General features: G+C 47.5%; 1 protein-coding gene across 2 annotated transcripts in view; it reads left to right on the top strand.

The window, feature by feature from the left end:
• Asic2 (acid sensing ion channel subunit 2) overlaps positions 1–25,131 on the top strand; it is a 1,047,776-nt gene that overhangs the window by 957,226 nt on the left and 65,419 nt on the right. For both annotated transcript variants that reach the window (XM_077800931.1, XM_026388903.2), the window contains exon 2: positions 7,382–7,532. In XM_077800931.1, coding sequence (XP_077657057.1) covers positions 7,382–7,532 — 151 coding nt within the window. The remainder of the gene's footprint in view (positions 1–7,381; positions 7,533–25,131) is intronic.

The raw sequence follows: 25,131 nt of genomic DNA, 5'->3' as shown, positions 1-25,131 counted from the left end.
CATGAATGATGTCCTGGGAAAGATGGTGGCCTCCTGCTGGGGAGGCAAGGAGAGGGAAGAGAGCTGGCATGCTCCTAGTCTCCTCCATCCCCAGGAACAACACCTATCATGCAGAGTTTTTGCTGGTTTTTTTTTGTTGAAATCACCTTTTTAATATCCTTGTGGGGGAGGGGGGATGTACATTCAGAGGACACTTCTTAGAATATAATAGGTGGTCAAACTCCCTGCCACGGGGACAGATGAAGGGGCGGGCAGCACTTGGGCTAAGGCGCCGTCCCTGCCTTCAAAGAGCTAAACATCCCCGCAGCCCCCATACCGCCTCATCCCTCCAGGTGTACTTAATTTCAAACACCTTAATTGCAACTTTAGAAAACAAAAGACAGGTTCGTTTTGTTTACTCAGGAGCCTGGTAAACCCATTTCTCAGACACTCTCATTTACCCCCGGTGTGAAATGGGTTGAGATGTTTGCAAGAGAAAAACAAAACCAGCCAAGTAAATGGCTTAAACGAGCACATTATTTTGAAAACAGCCTAATGAGAAATTTCAGTGACTTCATTCAGAAGAAGGCTGAATCAACTCAAGGAAAGCGGGGCGGTGGGTAGGGGAGTCGGTGGAGTGTGGGGGAGTAGAGGCACTTTGGAGCAGTTCAATTTCATCTACTTCAAGTGTAATAAGCAAGAGCACAGGAGCCGCTCATTGGCTACAAGCTTCCCTAAAGGTCAGGATTAAGGAGTGGGTTAGAAGGTTGGAAGCTCAACAGCCCTTAGTTTTATGCTAAGTGAATGTTTCCACTGTTCCTCAGGGGGCTTATACATAATTTATTTTCTTAAGTAGGTACATGGTGTAGAAATGTTGTTTGCCATTTTAATTGGACCAGAAAACTGTGTCTTCGTGGATCACATCTGTTCCTAACCTTTCCCAGCAAGGGGGTTTCGCACGCTCTGGAAGGTAGGATGCCCCAACAGGTCACACCAACCCTAGATTCTGAGCCCTAGACATGCAGCTTTTATAGATCTGACTCCCAGAATGGGATCCCCATCACTGTCTCCAGCCCTTGACAGGGGCATCAGAAGGCTCTGGCCAGCAAGCCCAAATCAAATCCTCCCAGACTAATTGTGTGACCTGGGGCAAGTCACTTCACCTCTCTGAGTCTTAGACTGACTCCACATACTCAAAAATTGTCTGGCACTTGGGGGAGACCCTCTGACTCTGGAGTGTACCTTCCAATGCCAGGGGGGAGAGACCTAATGTCAGAGAAGCGCCCATCTCAACAGTCTGCTGGGACCAGCACAGATTGGGAGAGGAGGAAGGTGTGAGCTATGGGCTACTGAGACTGGGGAGCAAAGAGCATCAGCTTGGGAATGAGGGAATGGGAGATGGACCCTGGTTTCTCAGCTTGCCAGCTCTGTGTCGTGGCTCAGCCTCTCTCGGGACCTCACCTTCCTGATCTGTAAAACAGAGCAGATGAATGACAGCAGCTACACGGTGACAGGCACTGAAGGTACTCTAGGGTGTGGTGAGGGGAAGAGGCAGCAAAGTCCATCTCTGGATCCAGGCAACTTCCTCTAGAAGTTACCAGATGATTCTCTTCCCATCTCCACCTCCACATTTTATTGATTTAGAACACAGCAGCTTCAGATTGGTGGTGTCTGCTATATCAATAACTGATTACCGTTCTGCTGTTGAGATTCAATGTAGATTTTTCAGAGTGTGTCTCAGTCACGGAAGCATCCCCCCCTCCCTGCAGGACTCCTGGGCCCTGGGAATCTCCTTGGCTGTAGGCTTAATGCTATTAGGAAATAAGCAGTCAGTGGCATGTAGCTGTTTTCATCTCTTCTAAATACTTTAAGATGGATTTGGTATTGTGGGAGTATTAGCAAGACAGGAACCCCACGGCTCCCGTGCCTCAATTCATCTCTGACCCACCCCTACAACCTAATTAGTTCATCTCTCTTCTGCAGAGAGGAACAGAGTTCCTCTCTCCTGGTACTGTTCATAGCTAGTGAAGATGGCTATTCTGCAATCTTCCAAACAGATCTACTCACATTCTCCCCGTGAGGCCCTGCAGCCACGTGGCAAGATAGTGATGCCCGGTTTGCAGAAGAAGAGGAGGCAAGTATGAGGAATGGTACATGATGTGCTCAGGACCACAGACTGACAAGCTGTGACTGAGCTGCCTGGATCCCATCCTGCCTGATTCAAAATCCAATCATTCCCTATTCAAAATCTCATCGTTGCCTCTTTTTAACCTCCTGAATGGAAAGGTCTCACCCATGAGTTCCAGCCTAACTCGGGGCACCGTGATCTTCAGCAGCCTCAGTTTCTTCAACTGTAAAATGGGGATGTGACTACAAGATGCCTTCCCATCATATATAATTATGGTTGGGATCATAACTAAGAATGAGATAGTATCTATGAAAGTGCCAAGAGGTGGGTAACACAGAGTAGAGGCTCAGGACTTGTTAGTTCCCTCCCTCTGATTTCATAGTCATTGAGAAAGTTGAAGAAACACATAGACACAGACTCTACATAGTACTGCCCTCTGCAAATATTAGCCATGAAGATGATGGTCTTGGGGCTGTTTTCATCACAGAAGGCTCCCTTACTCCTGGGGACCCAGGTTTGAAATATGCACCTTTTTCAATTCTTTACAGACCAATCTAACTCTGCAATTCCAGACTCTTAGCAACCTGCAAACCAGCCTGCCATCCACAATGGGGCTGACAGCTCTTCCCAGGAAGGCAGAGAAATGCCCAGGAGAATGGCAGGTCTGAAGAACAGGGAGCTCAGCCTGACAGTCCGGAGTTAAATAAATTGTATTTTCTGGCTGGGGGCAATAAGGCGTAAATTTGAAGCATGTGTTACACTTACATGTCATTATGCCCTGAAATGGGGAAGGAGAGCCTCATCTTGTCCCAAGTTTGTAGCAAAATTGCACTCTGTGTAAATAGCTCAGTAGCCTTTGATGTTGAGCCCAGAGGAAAATAATCCTCAGAAAAGCCAGACAGGAGCGGCTGTCTCAGCAGCCCAGGCAGGGAGGCCAGCAAAGGCACGCGGCCAGCGGCGCTAGGCTTCCTCTGAGCTCCTTCACCAGCATCCAGAAAGGTAAATCGTCCCCCACCATCTTAGTTCCTAAAAAAGGATCATTTCCTCTGATACCTTTATGGAAAAACAAACAGGAAATCTCAGGGGCAATGAAGGAGGATGCTGGGCAGGCCACTGTGGAGAAAGGAGTAATGGGAGTTCAGTAAGATGTCAGCACCAACCAGGCTAGAACCAGGAGAGGCCTGCCATGCTGAGGGCGCCTGCCAGAGGTGGGCAAGAGGATGCAGGGCAGCCGCACCTTGGAGCCTATTCCTTTATTTACTCATCCACTCAATAAAACAGAGACAGTGTGCAGAAGTCCCTGCCCTCTTGAAGCTTCCACTCTAGTTCAGAACTTCAACAAACCAGCACATAAATAACTATCTCGTCTCGCACGCTGATATACACTATGAAAGAAAAATGAAGGGCTAGGAGGTTGTAAAACAAAAAGTCTCAGCTCAAGTAGAGGCTGGGAGCCAGCCAGGGGCGTCATCACACAGGGTTTCTCTGAGGAAGTGGCTTTCAAGCTGAGGCTGATCAGGGTCTGGCCAGGCACAGCATGCATGGAGAACATGGTCAGCAGAAGAAATGGCATTGGAAAGGCTCATGGGGGAAGGCTTACCGACCTCCTGGGAGCGGAAGTATGTGGGAAGCCTATGGCGGGGAGGAAGCAATGGATACAACCATGCAGGGTTGCAGAGAGGTTCTGGGACTCGCTCCTAATGCAACAGGAGCAGCAGAGGGCTTTAGGCTGCCTCCTAGTGGTGGTTCTGACTTCTGATAAAGAAGTTGGCCATTGGAGACTCTAACTTGACCATCTGTCAGGCTTGGCTCTAGTGACCTCTGGCTCCCCACCGCTGACCGACGCTGACCTGGGTCACTCACATTGGTATACTTGTGAACTTGCCCAAGCACCCTGTCCCCAGGAGGAGGGATGGGAAAGAGCAGCCTGACACCTGAGCACCGGCAGGAGCTGTCACCTGGGCTAGGAGGGGTTCCGGGTCTGGTAAGGGCTGTGGAGATGGGGAGCAAGAAGACTGTGTTCACTCCCCACTGCAAGGACCTGAGGACCCGTCCACTGCATCCTCTGTAGGGAAAGACTTCAGTTCACGAGGCTTCAGCTCCCACGCGGTGTCTGCAGAGCAGACCCCCGTCAATGATGCACTGAATTTCAGATAAGAGAGACCAGAGCTGCCCCTGCATCTTGCAGCTCTTCTTATCAGTGGGGAAGCTGAGGAAGGGTGGAGTAAAGGAATAACAGGCTGAATTAGGAGTCAGGGTCCCAGTGGGACATGTCCTTGCTCTGTGACCTTGGGCAAGTCGCTACTTCTCTCCCACGTCTTCCTTGTCTTACCTGTGAAGTAAGTAAGTGAGACCATGTCCAAGCCTGCTCTCAGCTCTCACACTCTGTCACCCTTGATTGCTTGGGGAGGATCAATACCTTTGCCATCAACATCCAGCATGTTTAGGCAAGACGAGGATCACAGCTGACTTTGTGAGCAGACACTGCATTCAAACCCCAGCCCAGTGTCCCGAAGATCAAAGACCAAACAAAGCAGGAAGGAGAAGTCCACGGATTTGGAATTTGCAATAACCTGATGCTAAGCTGAAATTTACTTACAGACCTCTTCATGACCATAGACCAATTTGTATTCCAAGTCATTTTGAAGACAGGATATTTAGAGTATCTACAAGGAAAGGTCTTATTGGAACAGCCCAGACGTCACTCCGGATGTGTCCGATCCCTTACAATGGACGTGCTAGCTATAAAATGCTCTTATCTGTTCATTACAGTGGTCCCCACGAGCATCTCTCCAGGGGACAAGTTCATTATCCAAGTTCAATCATTATATGCCGTCGTGATGATAAAACTTGGTTCTTTGAAAGACTGTTTGCTTTAGACTTTGCCTTAATTCCAGCTGTTCTCCCACACCATGAAGCTGGGAGAGTAACTCTTGGTTGTCCTGAAATAGTGCAGCTATCCAGGGACTCAGAGCTGTTTGGTAGAGTGGAGAAAAATGTAGAATCTGCTGTTTTCTGGCCCTTCTTCTAAGTCCTGAAGGCAGACAGTAGGCCTTGTATTTTTCTTTTGTTTTTTTGCAATCTTCATAACCCTTGCACTAGGTGGGAGCTCATGGGCGTGAATAATGAATGACATAGAAAAAGTAAGGCAGGGGGTGGTGGTATGTTGCCACTGGTTAAGGACAGCACACCCAGAAAGAGTGCACGTGTTAGAATAGGAAAGACAGAGAGCTGAAGCCCAGCTTCTCTGCTTACTAGCTGTCACTTAACCTCTCTGGGTCTTGGTTTCCTCCTCTCCACAATGGGAACTGCAGTGCCTACCCATGGTCATAGTTGTGAGGGTTAAATCAGATACTACAGGAAACATGTCTAGCACAGTGTTTGGTACATGGTAGAAGACCATCTTCCTTCCTTGCATCCAGTTATCCAGATCTGCATGAGGAAGGCAGTCTCAGCTCACCTCTGCTATTTACCTGCCCTGCACTAAGGATGAGAAGCCAAAGGGGCTCCCTACAACTTCCATGCTCCAGGATGGGACATGCAAGGGTTCATGGTCATGGAGGGAGGGGGTCCTGGACCCAAAACTCAGTATCTGAAGGAAGCCAATACATTTGGCTTGGCTCTATTCCAGCCAATTTTGCTGGATATAATTTGGCTTCAGCAGGAGGCTCCAAAGCAGTTATATAATCATAATAACCCATTGCATTTGTAGAAAGCTTTTCTAGTTTTCAAAGCATTTTTGCACGCATTGCCTTATTTGATCTTTTCGATAACCTTGAGAGGTGGAAAATGCAAGGACCAGAACCTCCATTTGATAGATGAAGAAGTTGAGGCTGGGAGGGTTTATTTGGTCCACCCAATGTCACACATCTAATAGGGGGCAATGCCAAAACTTGGAGGAAGATTTCCACATTCCTTGCCCTGAGCTTCTCCACACCTTCATGTGATGTCTTTGTACACTTGCTTTCACCACGCAAAGGAGGTAGGGGCAGCAGAAGCAGCAAGTAGAAACCGGAAGTATGTGAAGCAGCCAGGTACGGCTGGAGGTGGTGCAAGTTGTTCAGGCTCCACCCCCAGCTCATTCCTTGGATCACTCATTCATTTGCCATATATTTAGTGGAGCACCGTAAGTGACAGAAACTGCTAGCCACCAGAGAAAGACACAAAAGTAAGCAAGCAGATGCAGTCCCTGAGTTTACTTCTGGTAGGCACCTGGGGACTCAGGTGGGAGGCAGGAGGGTGGAGAAGGAGCAGGCAGAGCACATCCTACAAGACTGGGCATGGAGGATCTGGATTTTAGACTAAAGGGGATGGGACAACCCGTCGGACTCTTAGCACTGGAATAACATGATCAGGTCTGCATTTCACAAAGAGGGAGCCACAGTTAACTTAGGGGCTGGGCTGACAGCATTGTCTGGAATCCAAGAGGCCTGCTAGGAAACCAGGGAAGCCCAGGCAAGAATTGTTTGGGTCCTACATTATAGCAGGATAGAAAAGGCTAAATTCATGGCATATTTAGAGAGAGCAGTGATGGACCTTGCTGGCTGATTGCACATAGGGATAACGAAGAGTGAACAATGGCTCTGAGGGTCTGGCTTGAGCCCCACTGCAGGTGGTGGTGCTGTCCCTGGCTCAGAGTATAAGACAACTGTCCATTTGGAGTGGGGAAGCCGAGGAAGGAGATCTGTTCTGTCTGGGACATGCTGAGCATGGAGCATCTGTGGGACACCAAACAGTGGGATCCATATGTCTGGAGCCCAGGATAGAGCTTGGGTCTAGCTGTGTGGGTTCAAGGGTCAGAAACTTACAGATGGGCTGGGGATGTGGCTCAAGTGGTAGCGCACTCGCCTGGCATGCGTGCAGCCCGGGTTCGATCCTCGGCACCACATACCAACAAAGATGTTGTCCGCCGAAAACTAAAAAAAAATAAATATTAAGATTCATTCTCTCTCTCTCTCTCTCTCTCTCTCTCTCTCTCTCTCTCTTTAAAAAAAAAAAAAAAAGAAAGAAACTTACAGATAATATTTGATGCTTAGAAGTGGACCTTCCAGGGGAGCAGATCACATTCAACAAGTCCCAAAGGGTGTCCAGATTGATCCTTTGATACCAGGATCAAAGTCCATTGGCCAGGTTGAGAAATCACTGGACTCCAAGAGGGGTTGATTGGAATGGGCTGTGGGGACACCAGCCTGCTGTGGGACTTCTGGGGTCTCACCAATCTCTGGAGCCCAGTGCGAAATCACCATGTGCTTCTCTCTCTTTTCTTTCCTTCAGGTGTTTACAAAATATGGGAAGTGTTACATGTTTAACTCAGGCGAGGATGGCAAGCCTCTGCTCACCACGGTCAAGGGGGGGACGGGCAACGGGCTGGAGATCATGCTGGACATTCAGCAAGATGAGTACCTGCCCATCTGGGGAGAGACAGGTGAGCGGGGCCCAGGGACTGGGGCTCTGGGTGGTGGCGAGGGTGCAGGTCTGGTTCAGAAGTGCTGGTGTGGCCCAGCTGGGCTGTCTTGGCCCACCCTAGAAGGGCTGCTCTCCAGCAAGGGGGTTGGCGACATGGCAGTGAATGGTGAAGGTGTCCCAGGCATGGGAGTGTCACCCTGGGTCTCCTCAGACTTCTCTAGGTGGGAGAGGAGCAGATGATGGGAAGACTAGAGCAGGAAGGTGAGATGAGGGAAGGGAGGTATTGAAGAGGAGGCCTGAAGGAAGGCTCTAAGGACAGCTGAGGTCGGGCAGGTGAGTGGCCTGATTTCCAGAGAAAAAACGGGATCCACCAGCCTCCTCCTCTCCCAGCTGTCCTGAATACCGCCCAGCTGGACCATCCATCCAAATGGAGAGCAAACTCCTGCCCCCTGGGGGAAGGAGAAGGGGCTGCAAGAGGTGTTGGAAAACCAAAGGTCATGAGCTCAGGACACAGCACCATGCCTGTGCAAGCCCCTGGGGACCCTTGTGTTTGGGCCTTAAAACTTTTTTCATGCATTCATTTATGACTTCTTGTTTTGCAAACTATTCCTTAACCATGTATGCTCCCAAGTTTTGCACCCAAGTAAGGGTGTTAAGGTGAAAAAAACCCAGGTCCGTGATCACAGCTTAGCAGAGGAGGTACAATTACAGAGAATGGGGATCAGGGACAAGGTATTTGAATGGGATCCTGAGATTGTCCTGCATTATCTGGGTGGGCCTGTTATCATCACCTTTGTAAAGGAGCACAGGAAGGTCAGGCAGAGGAGAAAGCAATGTCATGACCAAAGCCAAGACTGGAGTGAAGCAGCCATAGGCCAAGGAATGCTGGGAGCCTCTGCAATTTCACCAGGAAGAGAAGGTCGAGCCGGTGTGCCCAAGAGTGGGAACCAGGGATACAAAAGAGATCTGAAGTCAAAGTCAAGCAGAGCGCAGGGCATAATTCGGGGAATCAGGGGGTCAGGAGATGAGCCCAAGGAGGGGGCAGGGGAGAGGAGATCCAGCAGGAGGGAGACCCTGGACTCTCAGGTGGGAAGTGAGGAAGGGGTGGAGGCCAAGCAGTCCAGCCTGGCATCCTGCTGGCCCCATCTAGTGATGCTTCCCACTGGGAGAGGTCTAGCCTCACCTTCCAGGCTACCTCCCCGCCACCCCCAAGGACAGCTGGCTGTAGATGCCAAGCTCTCTCCCACCATCTGCTCTCCCTTGCTCCCTGCACCTTGCATCTGAGTTCCCCAATGAGGACAAGTGAGCATGACCGCTGGCCTCCCATGATCTCAGTCCCCTGCACCTTCAGCTACAAAACAAGATGACCCCACACACATCACTTCAGCAGCGCCCTGTTGCCATTCTGGTGCACTGAGCCATGTCAGTGTTTGCTGGGTAGATGCTCCGTGGACCCTGTCCACTCTTGTACATCGAAGGCCCCTCCCTTCAGGACCCACATGCAACTGAATGAAGGTCTGTGTTCTTGCTGAGCTTCAGCACCCTCAGGCACAGGCCTAGCTTTCCAGAACATCCTGAGGCCCAGCTGCATCCTGTGACCACAGAGCCCTCAAACAACCCTGGGTCCTGGGGCTGGGTCCCCAAAGCAAGGTCCTTCCTGCAGACACTAAAATAGATGTGCTTGCTGAATCACTTGTGGGAAAGAAGAGAAAGAAGGAAAAAATTAAATCCTGGAGACCTCACCCCCAAGGCCCAAGCAGAAGTTATGATGTCCTTCCATGGTAACAGATTTCCCAGCCTGTTACCTTGATTCAAGAGTAAAAACACATACACACACTCATACACAAACACTCCCAAACACACGCACACATACATGCACACACATACATGCATAGACATATGCACATACACATGCATATGTACACAAATACACACACATTCTCAATGCCAGGACCTCCATCACAGACATCCTCACATAGCACACCTCCCTGTGGATACCTGGCCTTGGGCCAAGCATTGGCCACTGATAGAAAGGGATATGACCAAAAAGCCACCCTATGAAGGGTACCTTCTGTCTCCTCAAACCACAGCCAGTGCAGGAAATAACATCTGAGACTATCTTCACTAGTCCAAACCTGTTCTTTTCCCAGAGGCCTGGTAGGAAGTCATGATACACTTGAAGATGGCAGTACATTCATGGCCAATATTTTTGCAGCCACCTCCCACATTTCTTTGGGGCTGTGATATTCCTCATTCTTGGCCTTTCCCTCACATGACCTTGAGTTGACAGGCAAAGCTGCCTATCTCCCTTAGAGAAAGAGGCTGAGGCTAGCTCTCTTCCTCCAGGTCACTGAGATGTATCACCTGAGTTCTTGATCAAGGCTTCCTCCACTGTACCCTTCTTCAGGCTGCGAAGCCACTGAGCACTGAAGTCTCTGGTTACCTCAAGGCTACTTATCTCCTGGGCTGGCAGGGGTGCAGAGTGAATCCCACATGGGTGAGAATAAAGCCAGCACTCTGCTGAAGGATGAGAGGTGGGTCCTGGCAGGTGACAGATGCTTATCTGTGAAGCCACCTGAGGAGGCACAGGCACTTCTGAGCGCTTGGTCATTGGTCCCCAGGCCTGTGAGCCCAGCCAGGTCTGGCCCTGCTACTGTCATCAGAAGGCAACCTTCCTGAAGTGCCAAGCCACATGGCCCCACAGAAGCCATCTTGCTTCCTTGACAGTCCCACCTCTCAGTCCCAGGAGAAGGAGCCCAGGTCCTCATAGGAGCTATGTGTGTGATGGTAGGGAAAAAAGAATTGAAATGTGGCTGTTGAGGGAGTGGCCACTGGCAGCTTGTTGCTGGAGGCAGAGTAACAGGACAAAGAGAATAGCATGGTAGGGCCAGACAGACCCAAGGTCAGCTCCCAGTTTTCCTTCCCTGTGTGTGTGACTGAGGACAAAATGGGTGAGCCTCCGTTTCCATATTTATAATAGAGATAAATAAAGCCCACACTTTTAAGGATGGGTTAAAGGCTCGAGTGAGTGCTCTTTGCAAACTGTAAACAGGGGAAAGGTAGTAATGACAGCCAGGAGGTGAGTCCAAATATCCCAGAGGCAGAGAATATTCCAGATAGCCCACATGTGTGATGGGGGTCCTGAACCAATCAAAACATGGAAGCCCCATTTCTGCTCAAAGAGAGCCTCTGATACAGTCTCATCCTGGTTTACAAACAACTCACCTCTCAGGAAGATAAGGAAGCAGCAAGGGAACCTCTCTTCCGGATGTAATTCCAACTAACAGGCAGGACCTCTGAGGGAGGTGGCGATGGTTTGTCAGACCACCATCAACACATATGGTGCCAATGAGTGAGTCGGAAAAAGGCAACACCTGTATGCTTAGTGAGTAGAAGGTGATGCTATGAACATTACCCAAACTCTTCCTTCCTCCAGGCTGATAAGACCCCACATCAGGGGGTTCCTTTGACAAACACTTCTGTGTGGGGCACCCTGATAATAAGCTATTTTAAAAGAGGTGGACTCAATTGCATGTGGACCTTGAAAATATAGCCCCCAAAATGGACCCTCTGGAGCATCAGGAGTTGGGGATATTATGTGTTATATAAATAAAAAGGACCCAGGGTCAGAAAAGAATCCAGAGATTCCGTATTTGACAGTGTTATGCACATTTATTCTTTGCAGGAATTCTTTAATATGCTACATTATGAATCTCCAAGAGAGAAGTGTTGCATGCCATATTTATTTTCCAAATGCCTTTGTCCATGGAAATCTTTTCCATGGAGGAGCTCACAAAACACACTTTCAGAAAAACTATCCTAGACCATAGAAGTACAGATTTCATGGCCAGAGTTTTTCTAAAGGAAATTAAATTGAAGGCAGATGGGAGGTTGTTAAAAATGAAACTCTGTGTAGATACCACTGAGTAACTTCAAAGATGAAAGAAACAGGCAGTGGGTTATCTAGGTTGCACATGAGAGGAACCTGAATCAAACAAGCTGAGGCTTGAAAGGAATTGTATTGCCCTCAGAATCCAAGGCAAGCTTCAACAACCAGCCAGCAGGAGGGGCAAGGAGGCAGCCCGAGACAACTGGAACCCAGGGTGCGCTCACCCTTCCTCTCTCAGAGTCCCTTTCATTCTGTCTCACTAGAAGCAGGCTTTTTCCACACACATGTACATTTTTTCCCCCACACAAGGTTTCCAATAGATACTCATTTTCTCTTTTTATTTTATACATCCTACAGCCAGCAAGAGACTATTTTGACTATCTTGCTGATTTCCTGTTTCAAAAAAAGAAAAACAAGCAGGGAAGGGAACCATTGGCCCAGCTCAGTCAGGTGACCACCTCTGGACCAATCAGTGAGCAGGGGAGTGTATTCCAGAGAGGATCCTGAAATCGACCCTGGGTACACTGGGTGGATGGTGATTGGGGCAGATAGTCCGGTGACTGGCCACACTGGACAAGGTGGGGCTGACAGGGAGGGCTGCCATTTGAGGAAGCCAAAATCATGTACAGGGAGCTCCAGTTCTAAATGGATACAAACATTGGAAGGACCACAAGGAGGGCCTTCCTGTTCCATCTCCTTCTATTTCTCATTTATTTCAATACCAAATGCACATTTTAGCAAACAGAATCTGCCTTGATTTTTCCCAAATCCTAGAATTAAGTGTACATAAATATGATTTTATATCAGGTATTTTTTGGGGTATAGATATTATTTTTAAAATCTGTGCTATAATAAGGAGTAAAGATCTGGCTCTTGTTAACCTTTGGTTTCATCACCTTCAACTACTCCCCTTGTTAACTTGGCTCTGGCCACACTTACTTTCCTCTTGCTTCTCAAATACTCCAGGGACGCTCTTGCTCTAGATCATCTGCATTCCTATTCCCTCTACCTGGATTCCTTGCTCAGATATCCACATGGCTAATTGCTTCACTGTCCAGTTTTTGCTCAAACATCACCTTCTCAATGAAGTTGACCCTGTTTAAAATTGTGACCCCACTTGTCCACTCCTTATCCCTCCTCATGTGCTCATCTCTTCCTTGCTTCTCTGACATGCATCATCTTCATCAGTTCCACATGATTCATTTAATTATGTTTTATTGTCTGTCCCCTCCCACTAAAATATGAAGCCCCAAAAGGTCAGGGATCTTGGACTGATGTAATGTTGCAACGGTGCATACTCCCAAGTCCAGGGACAAGGAGGAGTAACATTGATGAGCAGCTACTATGTATCATGAAGAGTCTGCCCCATGAATCTTTCCGGTTCCCCTGTTAACAAGGTGACAATCCCTATTGAAAGATGAAAAAAAAACAGGCCCAAAGAGGTTGAACAAGCTCCCCAAGGGCACACAACCAAGGTAAACAGTCGAATGAAGCTTAAAATCCATACTGGAACCCCAAAGCAATGCTCCCTCCACAAAATTGTGATTGTAAAAAAAACTGCCATTAAAATAGCTCAGGGAAAAAGGTTTGCACAACAACCCTGGAGAGAGAATGGCATGTAATGATAGGTCTGTTGCAATCCTCCTTTTCTATTTGTTCCTCTTTTTTATTTTTTTAAGAGTGGAATCATTATATTGAATAAAAGCTATAGTACAATCCCCACATATAAAACAGATGAAAGCAGACCTTCAGGTTGCTTTCTCCCTTACTCCGATGGCCAACCCGTGGGCACCCCTGAGGAACCCTAGGGTTCCATGGAGCCCAGTTTGGAAACCACTGGATGGGAGGCAGATATTATTGGTTTAAAAAGTATTGGTTGATTCTGTGATTGTGTCCATTCCAGAGACCAGCTCTGAGCATCCCTGTCCCTTCTGCTGGGATGGTGCAGGAAGCTCATGATGTGTCTGCAGAGCTCCTGAGTCTCAGGGAAGCTGACAATCTAGATTTCTGATTAAACGTGGTGGATTGGACATTAGCATTTAGGGGATGCTCCCTCCCCAACCCACCGAAACAGCAACCAAGTATTTTATTTTTAGTGCAAACCCACTAGGACAATGACAGTAGATGTCAGCAAACGTGTGGAAGGCGGAAAGCAGATGGTTAAGTGGTCACTGGTTCGGCAGATTAGACCAGGCTGAAAAGTAAGGACCTTCACTGGAAAATAAGGGCCCCACCATCCTCAACACAGAGCCCCAGGAAGCGTCGGGAGTCGGAGGCCTCAGAAGCTGCTGAAGATGAGGATGACAGGTGGAGCTTTGGGGTCCCCCAGGTATCATCATCCCAGAGCCCAAAGCAGGCAGACTGTTCTCCTGCCCCAGGAGACAGACAGACAGGCTCTAGATGTGGGAGACTAGGTCCAGCTGAGAGCCTGATGCTAAGCAGATACCAGGGAGAGGAGGAGGAATTCTGCTTGCTGAGCAGGGGTACCTGCTCATACGAGCCCACCCACCCCAAGCAGGTGTTTGAGATATTCTTTCCTGGAGAAACGGAGAAATCAAGAAAGAAGTACCACAGATAATGATGACAGGAGGCCTCCTCCTCCTTAGGCCCTAGCATGACATTCCTCGCAAAGTCCCACACACAGGAGGGGCTGAGCAGCCTTTAAGTGCCTCTTAACCATGAATGGACCACCAGAGTCAGGCACTCCAGGGAAACTATTAAAAGGAAAGGAAACATTGTTGAGATAGAGATCATTGTTAACAGTATAAGTTGTAGATGCTGTAGAACAAGGATGGCCCAGGTTCAAATCCCAGCTGTTCCACTTACCAGCTGTCTGACCTTGGGCAGGTTATCTAACCTCTCTGAGCCTCAGTTTCATCACCTCTGAAGTAGGAGTACTGTTATCCACTCCATAGTGTTGTTAGGCAGAGAGAAGCAAGTTAATATTTATGATGTGTTAGAAAAGTGCTTGATAAAATTAGGCAATATAAGGGTTTAATAAATGAAAAATAAATGCAGGAAGCAGAAGGAAACATTAAAATGATTTAATTAAAATTCTCAAAAGAGATAAAAGACAATACTGCATCAATAAATACAAGCACAGGGTGCTATTAAAAAGAGCATTCAGAGAAGAAAAAATCAAAATTAAAATTATGATTGCAGGTATTAAAAACAATCTATAAAAGAATTGGAATTGAGGAACACTGCCAAAATATTTTTAAAAAAAAAAAAGACAAACAGAAAATAGGAGAGAAATAAAATATGGATCAATCCAAAAAAAAATCCAACAGCCTGCTGCTAGGAATTCTAGAATAACAAAAAATAAGAGAACGGAGAAGAGCACATTGTGAAAGAACTAATATGAACCAAATTCTCAACTGAAGTTCATGTTCTTCCAGATTGAAAGACTTGGCCAAGTCCTGTCTGTAATAGTGGCTAAACAACCAGACCAAGACACCATCTTTGTGAAATTCTAATGGAAACTAAGAGAAAATCTTAACCATTTCTGGAAAGGAAAAAGGAATCATGTATCTGGAATCTAGAATCAGAATGGCCCAGGGCTTCTGGATAGAAGTAATTGAAGCTGGAAGGCAACATGTCCTGGTGGGAAAGGGGGTTGATCTTTATTTTCTAAGACAGAATCCTAACTCGGCAAACTGCAAAGGAAGTGAAGGGTAGAATGTGGTTTGGAAAAGCAAATCTCCCATATAGACTTTTCCAGAAATTAATGGAGGATGAGAGAATCAACCAAGAAAGAGAATCACATGTGATTCTGGAGACAAGAGATCTGGCCTAAGGAGATTCCCAGATATAGATGAAAAGAAAAACCTGGGAGACCGCTGAGCAGGAGACCTAGAAAGCAGCCAGTCTAAACTGGAGCAGGCACCTGTTGGCTTCAAAAGAGACGAACCTTGTGGTTCTGTCTAAACAGAGAGGTGTTTCACAGATCTGCCCAAGAGCCTGGGATTCCTGGTGATAGGTACCTGGTGAGTCAAACAGACCAGAGAACAAAAGGCAAGGCAAACAAAACATAGAAAGACAAAATAGCATCACACAACACCAAGCTGAACTGTGAACAATATTTACACAGCCATAGTTAAATGAAAGAAGCTGGTCATCCAGCCAGGTGCACACCTGTAATCCCAGTGACTCGGGAGGCTGAGGCAGGAGCATCTCATATTTGAGTCGAGTGTGGGCAACTTAGTGAGACCCTGTCTCAAAGAAATAAAAAGCTAGGGGGTGTAGCATAGTGATAAAGCACTCATGGGTTCAGTCCCCAGTACCAAAAATAAAATAAAATAAAAACAAAGCTGGACACAGATAGAACCAAAATATCAAAACACATGCTTGGAGGATGAAAGGAACAGAAAAACAGTTCAGCACCTCCAGACAGGAATCTCACATCCTCACCTTCCATGATAGGAATTCAGGGGATAATATCTAAATTTTTTTTTTACAACCAAGAAATAACTGCCAATCAGTTAATACCCATGGAAATAGGAACATTAACACCACAAGAAATGGCTCCAGCAGTGAGCTGGGAGTCGAAGCCCCTGAGAAGTGGGGCTCAGGGGGTAGGGAGAGGTGGAGCAGGAAACTGATGCTTTTCATTAAAAGCCTTGCAGTACCATTTGGCTGTTTAAATTATGTACATAGATTGCTTTGATAAAAATAAAAGTTAAATTAAAAATGATCATAAATTTTCAACATAGCTGGGAGGCCTGAGCAGCTATCAAGGGTAACATGTCTCCTCTCCCCCATTACAAATGGCACAAGGCAAGAGTGGATGTTGACGGTGGTTGCTATGGTTTCTCAGCTTCCAGGGTAAACTCTGGCCTGTGTTCGGAGAGGCCAGCTGAGATGGGATGCTTACTCCCCAGAGTGGGCCCAGGTGCTGGCGGAGGTCTCCACCGGTGCCTGAGGATTCCGGAGAAATGATTCCATAAATCAGAAGCATCAGTAGGGACAGGCATCCATTCCACAGCCAGAGGTGCCCGGCTTTTTCTCATTTGGGGAAAACCTTGCTCAATGCACATGCTAAGTGCTATGCAGAAAATATAGGTGATTTTGTTAAAACTCCCAGCCAGCCAGCCAGCGCTCCACAGTGAATACCTAGGAAACTTACAAAACAGACTCACCCCCAGGGATCATGTCCCCTAATGAATACATCTCCTTTGGGCAATTACTATGTGCGGGACACTCCAGTGCTACAGATAATAGGCCCAGTCCGGGTTTTCAAAGAATTCAAAATCTAAGGACTATCTAAGGAAAGCTATATACTATTACATGGTGGATGGAAACCCGTTCATCCAACAGCTTTCCTATAAAGTGCCTAAGGAGTGCCAGGCATTTGCAGTCTGGCGAGAGACCACGTGAATATTTAAGTGTCATCAAGCGCTGTGACAGATAGAAGACAGACTGAGAGCAAAGGAAGGGCAACCCCTTCTAGAGGGGAGGAAAAATGTATCTCTCAAAGGGACTTCAGAGAGGAAATGACTGAGAAGGTCCCAGTCTCAGGCCTGTTGACCAGGTTGCTGGACAGTGTGTGGGAGTCAGAGGAGGATGTGGGGCCATGGGGAGGTGAGGTCCCTAACATGGAGGGGAAGAAGGACCAAGGCCAAAAATGGCTCTGGGAGTATTGGAGCAAGCAGCTAGGTAGAAGCCAAACCACCAAGAGCCTCCTGATATGTTTTGCTAAAGCACAGGTGTTCGTGCCCAAATCCTGCAACTCAAATTGTGGTCCTCCAACCAGGAGGATCGGCCTCACCTGTGAGATTGTTAGACACATAGAATTTCAGGCACTGTCCTGAAATGTGCCCCATAACACACTCCCCCAGTGACTCCGGTGTAGGAAACTCTGATCTAGACCACCTTTTCCCACCCCTTGGAAAGCTGAGGATGCCCTACTTAACACTGAAATATTTCCCCAGCATCGCCTCACGTGAAAACTATTGTGCTTCCATTTATGATTTGAGAAAATATTCCATAACAAAAGGTAGCTATGAATCCAGGAATGCCGTGGATGGACTTTGGCTTCTATAATCACATCACAGTCTCTATACTACACGATCCATTCAGCAAACTGAACAGAGTTCAACCAAATGTTGTACCTCCCTTCACCCTCAGCATATATAAGCAGAATTTTTATAAATAGAATCTTAATCATCCACTAACTTCCTGCATCGTTTCAGAGATATGGCCCTTCCTGGTGGCTTTTCAAGGGTGGTATCTCCCACCTGCTGATTGCCCACCCAGAACCAAGGCATTTCTTATCAAGTAATTTATAATTTATAATCTCTGAACATGAATGCACTAGAGAAACACATTACTTAAAGAATCCTTGGGATAAATCTTTTTGTAATGGGATTAGACCCAACTCCATGCACAGCACCTCACTAATATATGTTTTGCAAGTATCCTGTTTAGCAAGAATGTAGTCCAGCCCCACTTCCTTTTTTTTTTTTTAAGAGAGAGAGAGAGAATTTTTTAATATTTATTTTTCAGTTTTTGGTGGACACATCTTTATTTTATTTGTATGTGGTGCTGAGGATCGAACCCAGCGCCTCGCACATGCCAGGCGAGCGCGTTACCGCTTGAGCCACATCCCCAGCCCCCCACTCCTTGTTTACATAACCAAGACCTAACATTATTATTTCCTTCCCCAAAGGGGGCACATGGCCCTACAGAGTATAAGGAACTTTATTTGTGTTTTGCCTGATTCTCATACTAAGATTCCCTGTCTCAGGCCATTTTAATCCTTTAACAGATTAGCTTTTTTTAACAGATGTGATAAGCAGTTGTGTTTGCTTGCTGCTGCTACGACAAAACACAGGAGACGATCAGCTTACAAAGAGGAAAGATTTATTTTGGTTCATGGCTTCAGAGGTTTCAGTCCATAGTCACTTACAGAGAACATCATGGCAGGGAGCCTGTGGAGCACAGGTGCTTACCTTATGTCAGCCAGGAAGCAAAGAGAGAGAAAAGAGGGGCCAGAGCTCCAAGATACCCTTCAAAGACACACCTCCAATCACCTACTTCCTCCAACTAGCATCTGCCCTGAAGTTTCCACCACCTCCCAGTAGCCTGTTAAATTAAGAGATGAGACTAGAGCCTACATGATCCACTCTCCCCCGACCCCCGTAAAAAATGCCCCACCTCTGAACACTGCCACTCTGGGGACCAAGCCTCAATACATGAGCCTTTGGGGGAGATTTCTATTCCAAACCACAGGTCTCTGACACAATGCGTGAGTGACAAGAAGTGACTGCCCTGTGATCTCATAGCTAATAAGTCATGGAACAAGGGTTTGAATCCACATCTTCTGATTTGGGCCACCTCTGTCCTCTCCACTTTAAAAATGAAAAAGAAGACCAGTGGCCTTGAGGAACCGAGTTCAACACAACGTAGCCTGTTTTCACCATGTCGTGGTGTCTTTAAAATGTCCATGAGCTCTGTGGTTCTGCAGAAAGGGCTAGAGTTCTGGCTTTCACTAAACTCTTGTGGCCACCCAGAAGCACCTCCTGGAGGCATTGGTGAGGACGCTGTGCTCCATCATACTGCCACCCAGGACAGACGATCACAGCCCATCCAGCAAGCAGACACGATGCTGGTATTTTCTCCTCCGGAAGTTCTCCTCGCCTGGAAATGTCACCTGTGTGCAGCCGAGCATGAGCTTTCCCATCTCTGGGCTGGCTTTGAATTTTTCTTGCCTAAGAATGATTTACTGGGCCTGCCAGGGAGGGGCAGACAGGGAGGACAAGACATGCACTAGCCAATTTTATATAAGCAGCAATTTGTGGATTCTTGTTATCTTGACGAAAATCAGCCTCTCTGACTTGATGTGAGTTCTCATCAGCCACATCCAGTTTTTCAAATATATTTTTAATGAGATGCAGTGAGGTTAAGAGATTTATTCATGGTCCCCAACTCATAGAAAATTAGAGCTAAAAGTGCCTGAGAGACCAGCCCCAACTTGGTTTTAAAAGAAAGGAAACTAAGGCTCAGAGAGGCAATGCAACCTGTATGAGGTCACACAGTTATAAAATAGTATGGTGGGAAATCAAACCCAGGTCCCTGATGTCAGAGCCCGTGTTTTTCTTAATGCACTTTGCTGCCTCCCTCGCCAGACCTTGTCCCTTTGAATTTCTCTGGCACAAGCAGAAGAGCAGGGACCAAGAGAGTATATCTTGAGGACCTGAAAGAGCATTCCACAGGCCTTCTTTACCTAGGCTCTCGAGGGCTGGGACACTTGTCCCTATCACTGTCACCAATTCACACTTAATGAATTTTCCCTGAACTGTGAGATAAAAGGGCAAAGTCTGCACAGCCCACTGTAAACCAAATTATTACAGCGGGTAGCTCACGAGCTTGTCATCTGGGACCACTGAGTCTTTTGGACATCTGGCAAAGGGCAGAGGAAGATGAGAAGTGAAGACACTGGATCCCAGGCTCTGCCCAGCTGCCAGTTGACATCCCCGCCACCATGGGCTGCTCCCTTCTCTGCCGGCCTCACCCTTCCCACTGAGAAGTTAGTTAAAGAACAGTCTAGGTCTCTCCTAGCTCCAAAATTGTAGGTAGCCAGGAATCTGTCCTTAACTTTCACTGAACTTGGTTTCTTCCTCTGTAAGATGAGCAAAATGTGAGACAAGATAACTGTGTCACACAGGGGAGCTCTTGACATCAGCTTCTGGATGACTGGAAATCCCGTACAGTGGAGTCTGGGAAAAGTCCCAAAACTTACCAGACCCCTGCCAAGATTGTTGTCTGCCATCTTCCAGGCAGGATTCAAAGCTCAGTGGCTCAAGGTCCTGTCCTGCAAAGTCCCGAAAGTTCCCTACCCAATGCAGAATGGGGCCAGTAGCACCAAAAAACACAGAGCATCTGTTCAAGGGGACTCATATAGGAAGGCAAAGAGCCGTGGAGCCAAGTGGACAGAGATTCTGCTTTAGTTTTGCTTTGTGTGGCCAGGGCAAGATAACCTCTCTGAGACTTTTGTGTATCCCTCAGTAAAATGGTGGTGCCCACATGAGGAGTTAATAAAATGATCAGCTGGCTTCTGACCACAGGCCATGCCACTGCAGCCTCCTTGCTCTTCTTAAAATGGGCCAGATGCATACCTGTCTCAGGGTCTCGGCATTGCTGTCCCCTCTCACCCTGTGTCATCCGTGGGTCACCTGCTCCCTTCATTCAGGTTTACCATACAAACCCGGTCACCTAGGAAGGCGGTGCCTGACTCCCATCCAAGAGAGCAGTGTTGGCCCAGTCCCCTCCCCCAGCACCTGCCCTGCTGGCCTAATGGCACACATGTCCCGGTATGGAGCCTGTCTCCGCAGCCTGAATGTGGGCTGCCTGAGGACAGAGACTTTGCCTGGTTTGCTGCTGGGCTTCTGGTCCTTGACCAGCGGACACACCCACAGCACACACTTAATATAACACAGTCCAGTGAATGAGGGAGCCAACGTGGAGTGATATAAAGCACCCAGCTCCATGTCTGGTCCTCCCCGGGGCCAGTTCTTTCTTCTTGTTTCCATGAACTCCAAAGCAGCATCTCAGAAAATGCTTTAGGGACAAAAGAAATAAGAGCAATGTCTGTACATTTCAGAGACAATTTCTCTTTATCTCTCTCTCTCTCTCTCTCTCTCTCTCTCTCTCTCTCTCTCTCACACACACACACACACACACACACACACACACACACTTCTTTTTGGACAGACCCCAAGCACTTAACCACCTGTCCTAGGCTCTCTGTGGTTCTGACCCTCCAGGTAGGAGAGGCATGCCTCTCTGCCTCTTCAGAATAAGGTGCTCCTCTCTGGGGTGATCCTTGTAGGGGTGTGTAGTGGAAGATGGGGTAGAGCTAGGACCAGGGGTGAAATCCATAAGCAGGTGGTTTTTAGCCAGTGTAAGAATATGCTGTGAGAACCATGGTGTGCCCCCACAGGTGGCAGGTCTTCTTCCCTGAGCATCCTCATGTGTAATGGCTGTCCTTCCACAAATGGTACCACAAAGGGGACTCTGCTGTCTCTCAGAGGCTAAGAGAGAGCCCATAGGATAGTACCAATCTATACCCAAGCAGGAAATGAACAGCACCTTCAAACCAGGTGCTACCAGAAGAGGTTAATGGAAGACTACTTCCAGAACTATGAACAGCCAACAAACATATGGAAAAAAAAATTCTTCAACATCTTTAGTAATCAAGGAAATGACCATCATAACTACACTGAGATTTCTTCTTACTCCAGTTAGAATGGCAATCATCAAGAATACAAATTACAATAAATACTGGCAAGGATATGGGGGGCAGGGTGGGGAGGCACTCTTGGACATTTTTGCTGGGAATGTAAATTAGTACAATCACTATGGAAATCAGTGTGGAGGTTCCTCAAACGACCAGGCACAGAACCACCACATGACCCAGCTCTACCACTCCTGGGTGTTAAGCCTAATAAGTTAAAGTCCTCATACTATAGTGACGCATGCACATCCATGTTTATGGCAGCACAGTTCACAACAGCCAAGTCATGAAACCAACCTAGATGTCTGTCCACATATGAATGGATGAAGAACATGTGATACATATACACAATGGAATTTTACTCAGCCATGAAGAAGAATGAAATCATGTCTCTTGCAGGAAAATGGGTGGACCTGGAGAACATCATGCTAAGTGAAATAAGCCAGACTCAGAAAGTCAAGGGTCATATGTTTTCTCCCACATAGGGAAACTAGAGAGGGAAAAGGCAGGGGCGGGGCTAGTGGAAATAGAAGGAAAACCAATAGAGCAGAGCAAGGAGAGAAATGCTAGGGAATAAAATTGATCAATTATGGGCATTTTATTTTTGTGCATGTATGAATATGTCATAATGAATCACACTATTATATATAATTACTATTCATTCATAAAAAAAAATTTAAAGGAGTGGGCAAGGCTTGGGAAACTGATCCAGGGTGGTCAGCATCCTGGGACTGAAGGCAGAGAGAGCCATTACCACTCCTAGGGACAGGGAAACAGAGCTGGTACCAGAAGCCGGAGGGAGAGCAGTGCGGAGAGCTCCCTCCAAGCCCCTCAACCCAGTGACAGTAACCCACAGTGACCCAGAAAATCGAGTTGAGAGGCTGAGTTCAGAGCCCAGCCTGACTGTCCTTTCCCCGTCCAGTTTCCTACCTGGGTTACCATTAACTGATGCCAACCAGAAGCTACTGGACAAGGCAATCCATGAACACTGTCCCTGCAAGTCAGACTCCAGGATGGACTGAGAGTGGGGACCCACTGGGAGAGGAGGGGCAGAAAGCAGCCGTCCTGCACAGGGCCCCTCCTGTACTGTGAGATCCCCTGTCTGCTGTCCACTGCTCCCAAATGAGCCCCTCACCTGGCCATTGTTATCAAGTCAGCTTTGTTCCAAACAAGATTGCTTTGTATCAACGCATCCCTCGCCTGAGCCTAGAAAATTCCCCCGGCTTTACAGAGAAGCTTTTCTTCTTCCTTCTCTCCAGTGTTTATTTCCTTGGCGTGTTTCCTGTAATTTGCAAAGATTAAAGATTTAAGCTTCTTTTATTGCCATGTACTTTCCCTGCCCCATTATGCATTCTGCCCAACGCTCCCGTCTCTGCTCCAGCAGAGCTCCCAAATCCTTTCTGCATGCACAGAGAACCCCTCCCCAGGCAGGTCTCACCTCAAGCACGCTCCTGAAGAGCGTGGGAGAACTTGGCTGCTGCAGGTGGCACTGGCTGCACCACCCTCCTCTTGGTTCCGCACGGTCTTGCCTGTGAAGCCGTCTGGGTTTCAGTTTAGTCTCAATTAACAGGGGCTCCTAACGCCATGTGTGCAACAGCTTTCCTTGTCTCTGGGCTCCCTCTCCTCTCTCTGGGGCTTTGGATCCTGGTGTTCATGATGTGTAAACAAATCCTTCACTGCACCAGGGGCCTGCACTCTTCTGAAGGAATTCAGTGTTGAAGCATTTGATGATGGGAGTCATAGGAGGATTTGTACAATCTGTCCAGCACCCATCAGGCTACCAGGGCAGCCACACAGGGCCCCCCGGGCTCAGAAGGACCATAAGCTTGGTTTAACGCTGTGTGATCACCATATGGAAATCCTTTCTTTATTTTTTATAATAATTTGGTTTTTTTACAAATAGATTTTTAACAATATTGTTTAATGATATTTTTAACAAGGGCTCCACATTTTCATTTTGTACTAGGGCCCGCAAATTATGTAGGTGTCACCAGTTATCATTAACGGTCATTGTTGCTGTCCTATGTGCAGCCTCACCTACCTCTCCAGAGTCACGGGCAGCTGGCATTTCCCAGGATTAATCAGAACCCTGGCAGATACCCAGTGCATAAAAGGGCAGGCAAGAGCAGACCCACACAGAGGAGGTTTGCACTCATTTGCTTCATTCTGTGTTTTTAGAACTCTGCTCTGTGCCAGCCACTGTGCTAGGGGATTTAGGGGACATGACAATGAAAGAGATATTCCCTCTCCTCCTTCCCCCTGCAGAACCCCAGAGGTATGAACCAGGACATCTGCTTGCATTAAATGGACCACACTCCTTGTGGGGTAGAAAACATACTGAACTAAAAATCAGGAGATGTGGCTTCGAGTCCTTATTCTGCTCCTGACTTACCTCAACAAACAAGGTGTTTCCCTTTTGTGGACTAAATCACTATTGGCCCAAATGTGGTTGGCCTCAGAATTCCTGAGAATGTAGATCTCTGGGCTCCCTCCACCCAGAGAGACTGGATCAGAATTTCCAGGGGCGAATCCCAGCAATCATAATTCTGGACACTCTGGATGATTCTAATGTGCCATCTTAGCTTGGGAACTTCTGAGGTAGGTAACCTAAGGTCCCCTTTGGATCTAGCAGTATGTGTGTAATAACTTGGCTCTAAATAATTTTGCCATGTCTAGGAAATGGATGAGAATTGGGGGTATGAGGGCAGCGATTTAGGGGCCTGCGGTTCATAACCAACCTGTAGAACAATCCATAGATGGAAGCCAGGGGCAGTTCCAACAAGAACCAGAAGCAAGGTCTATCTGGAATAAGTACCTAGGGTAAGCAACACCCAGGGGACACAGGATTGCAGCCACCACGGTCTGGCCATGAATATGCATGCTTCTGTGCTCAGAACCCCACCTAGTCACCTTCAGGTGACAAGCCACCCTCAGGGGCACCCACTTAGGAAGGCAAGATGGTGGAGTCCTCATCCCTCCTGCAGGGCTGAGAGGGCTGCTTCATAGCTGGATATTCTAGAACTGTGCTGTCCAAGGCTGCCACTAGCCACGTGGGCTGAATTCATTTGATTTAATGAAAACCAAAGCTCCAGTTCCTCAATGACACTAGCCATGTCACAGCCCATAGCTACCCCTTTGGACAGCACAGGTTCCAGAGTATTTCCTTCTTTGCAGAAAGATCCCCTGGACCGTGCTGTTCTAGAAAGAGCAGAAACTTTACCCATCACCTTGGCTCTTTTCATGCGATCGCTGGACATTTGTAAAGAAATGCGGTTACTTTAGGATTTTACTCTCTCTCCCCTACCACTGATCCTTCTGGAAGAAGCTAGCATCTCTTTCAAATCCCTAACCCCTCCTGATTAGCCTCTGGCGGTTCTCTCTGGCAGCTCGCGGTCTGTTTTGCCCGTGACTCTCAGCGCCTGCATCCAAGAGGCTTCGTTTCTCATTTCTTCCTGTAAGCTCTGGGTCCGAGCTGTCTTACTGGTTCTAAGGTTT

This window comes from Urocitellus parryii, chromosome 7 (assembly GCF_045843805.1).
Source record: "Urocitellus parryii isolate mUroPar1 chromosome 7, mUroPar1.hap1, whole genome shotgun sequence".
NCBI classification, from domain to species: Eukaryota; Metazoa; Chordata; class Mammalia; order Rodentia; family Sciuridae; genus Urocitellus; species Urocitellus parryii.
This window is presented reverse-complemented; position numbering and strand designations above follow the sequence as displayed.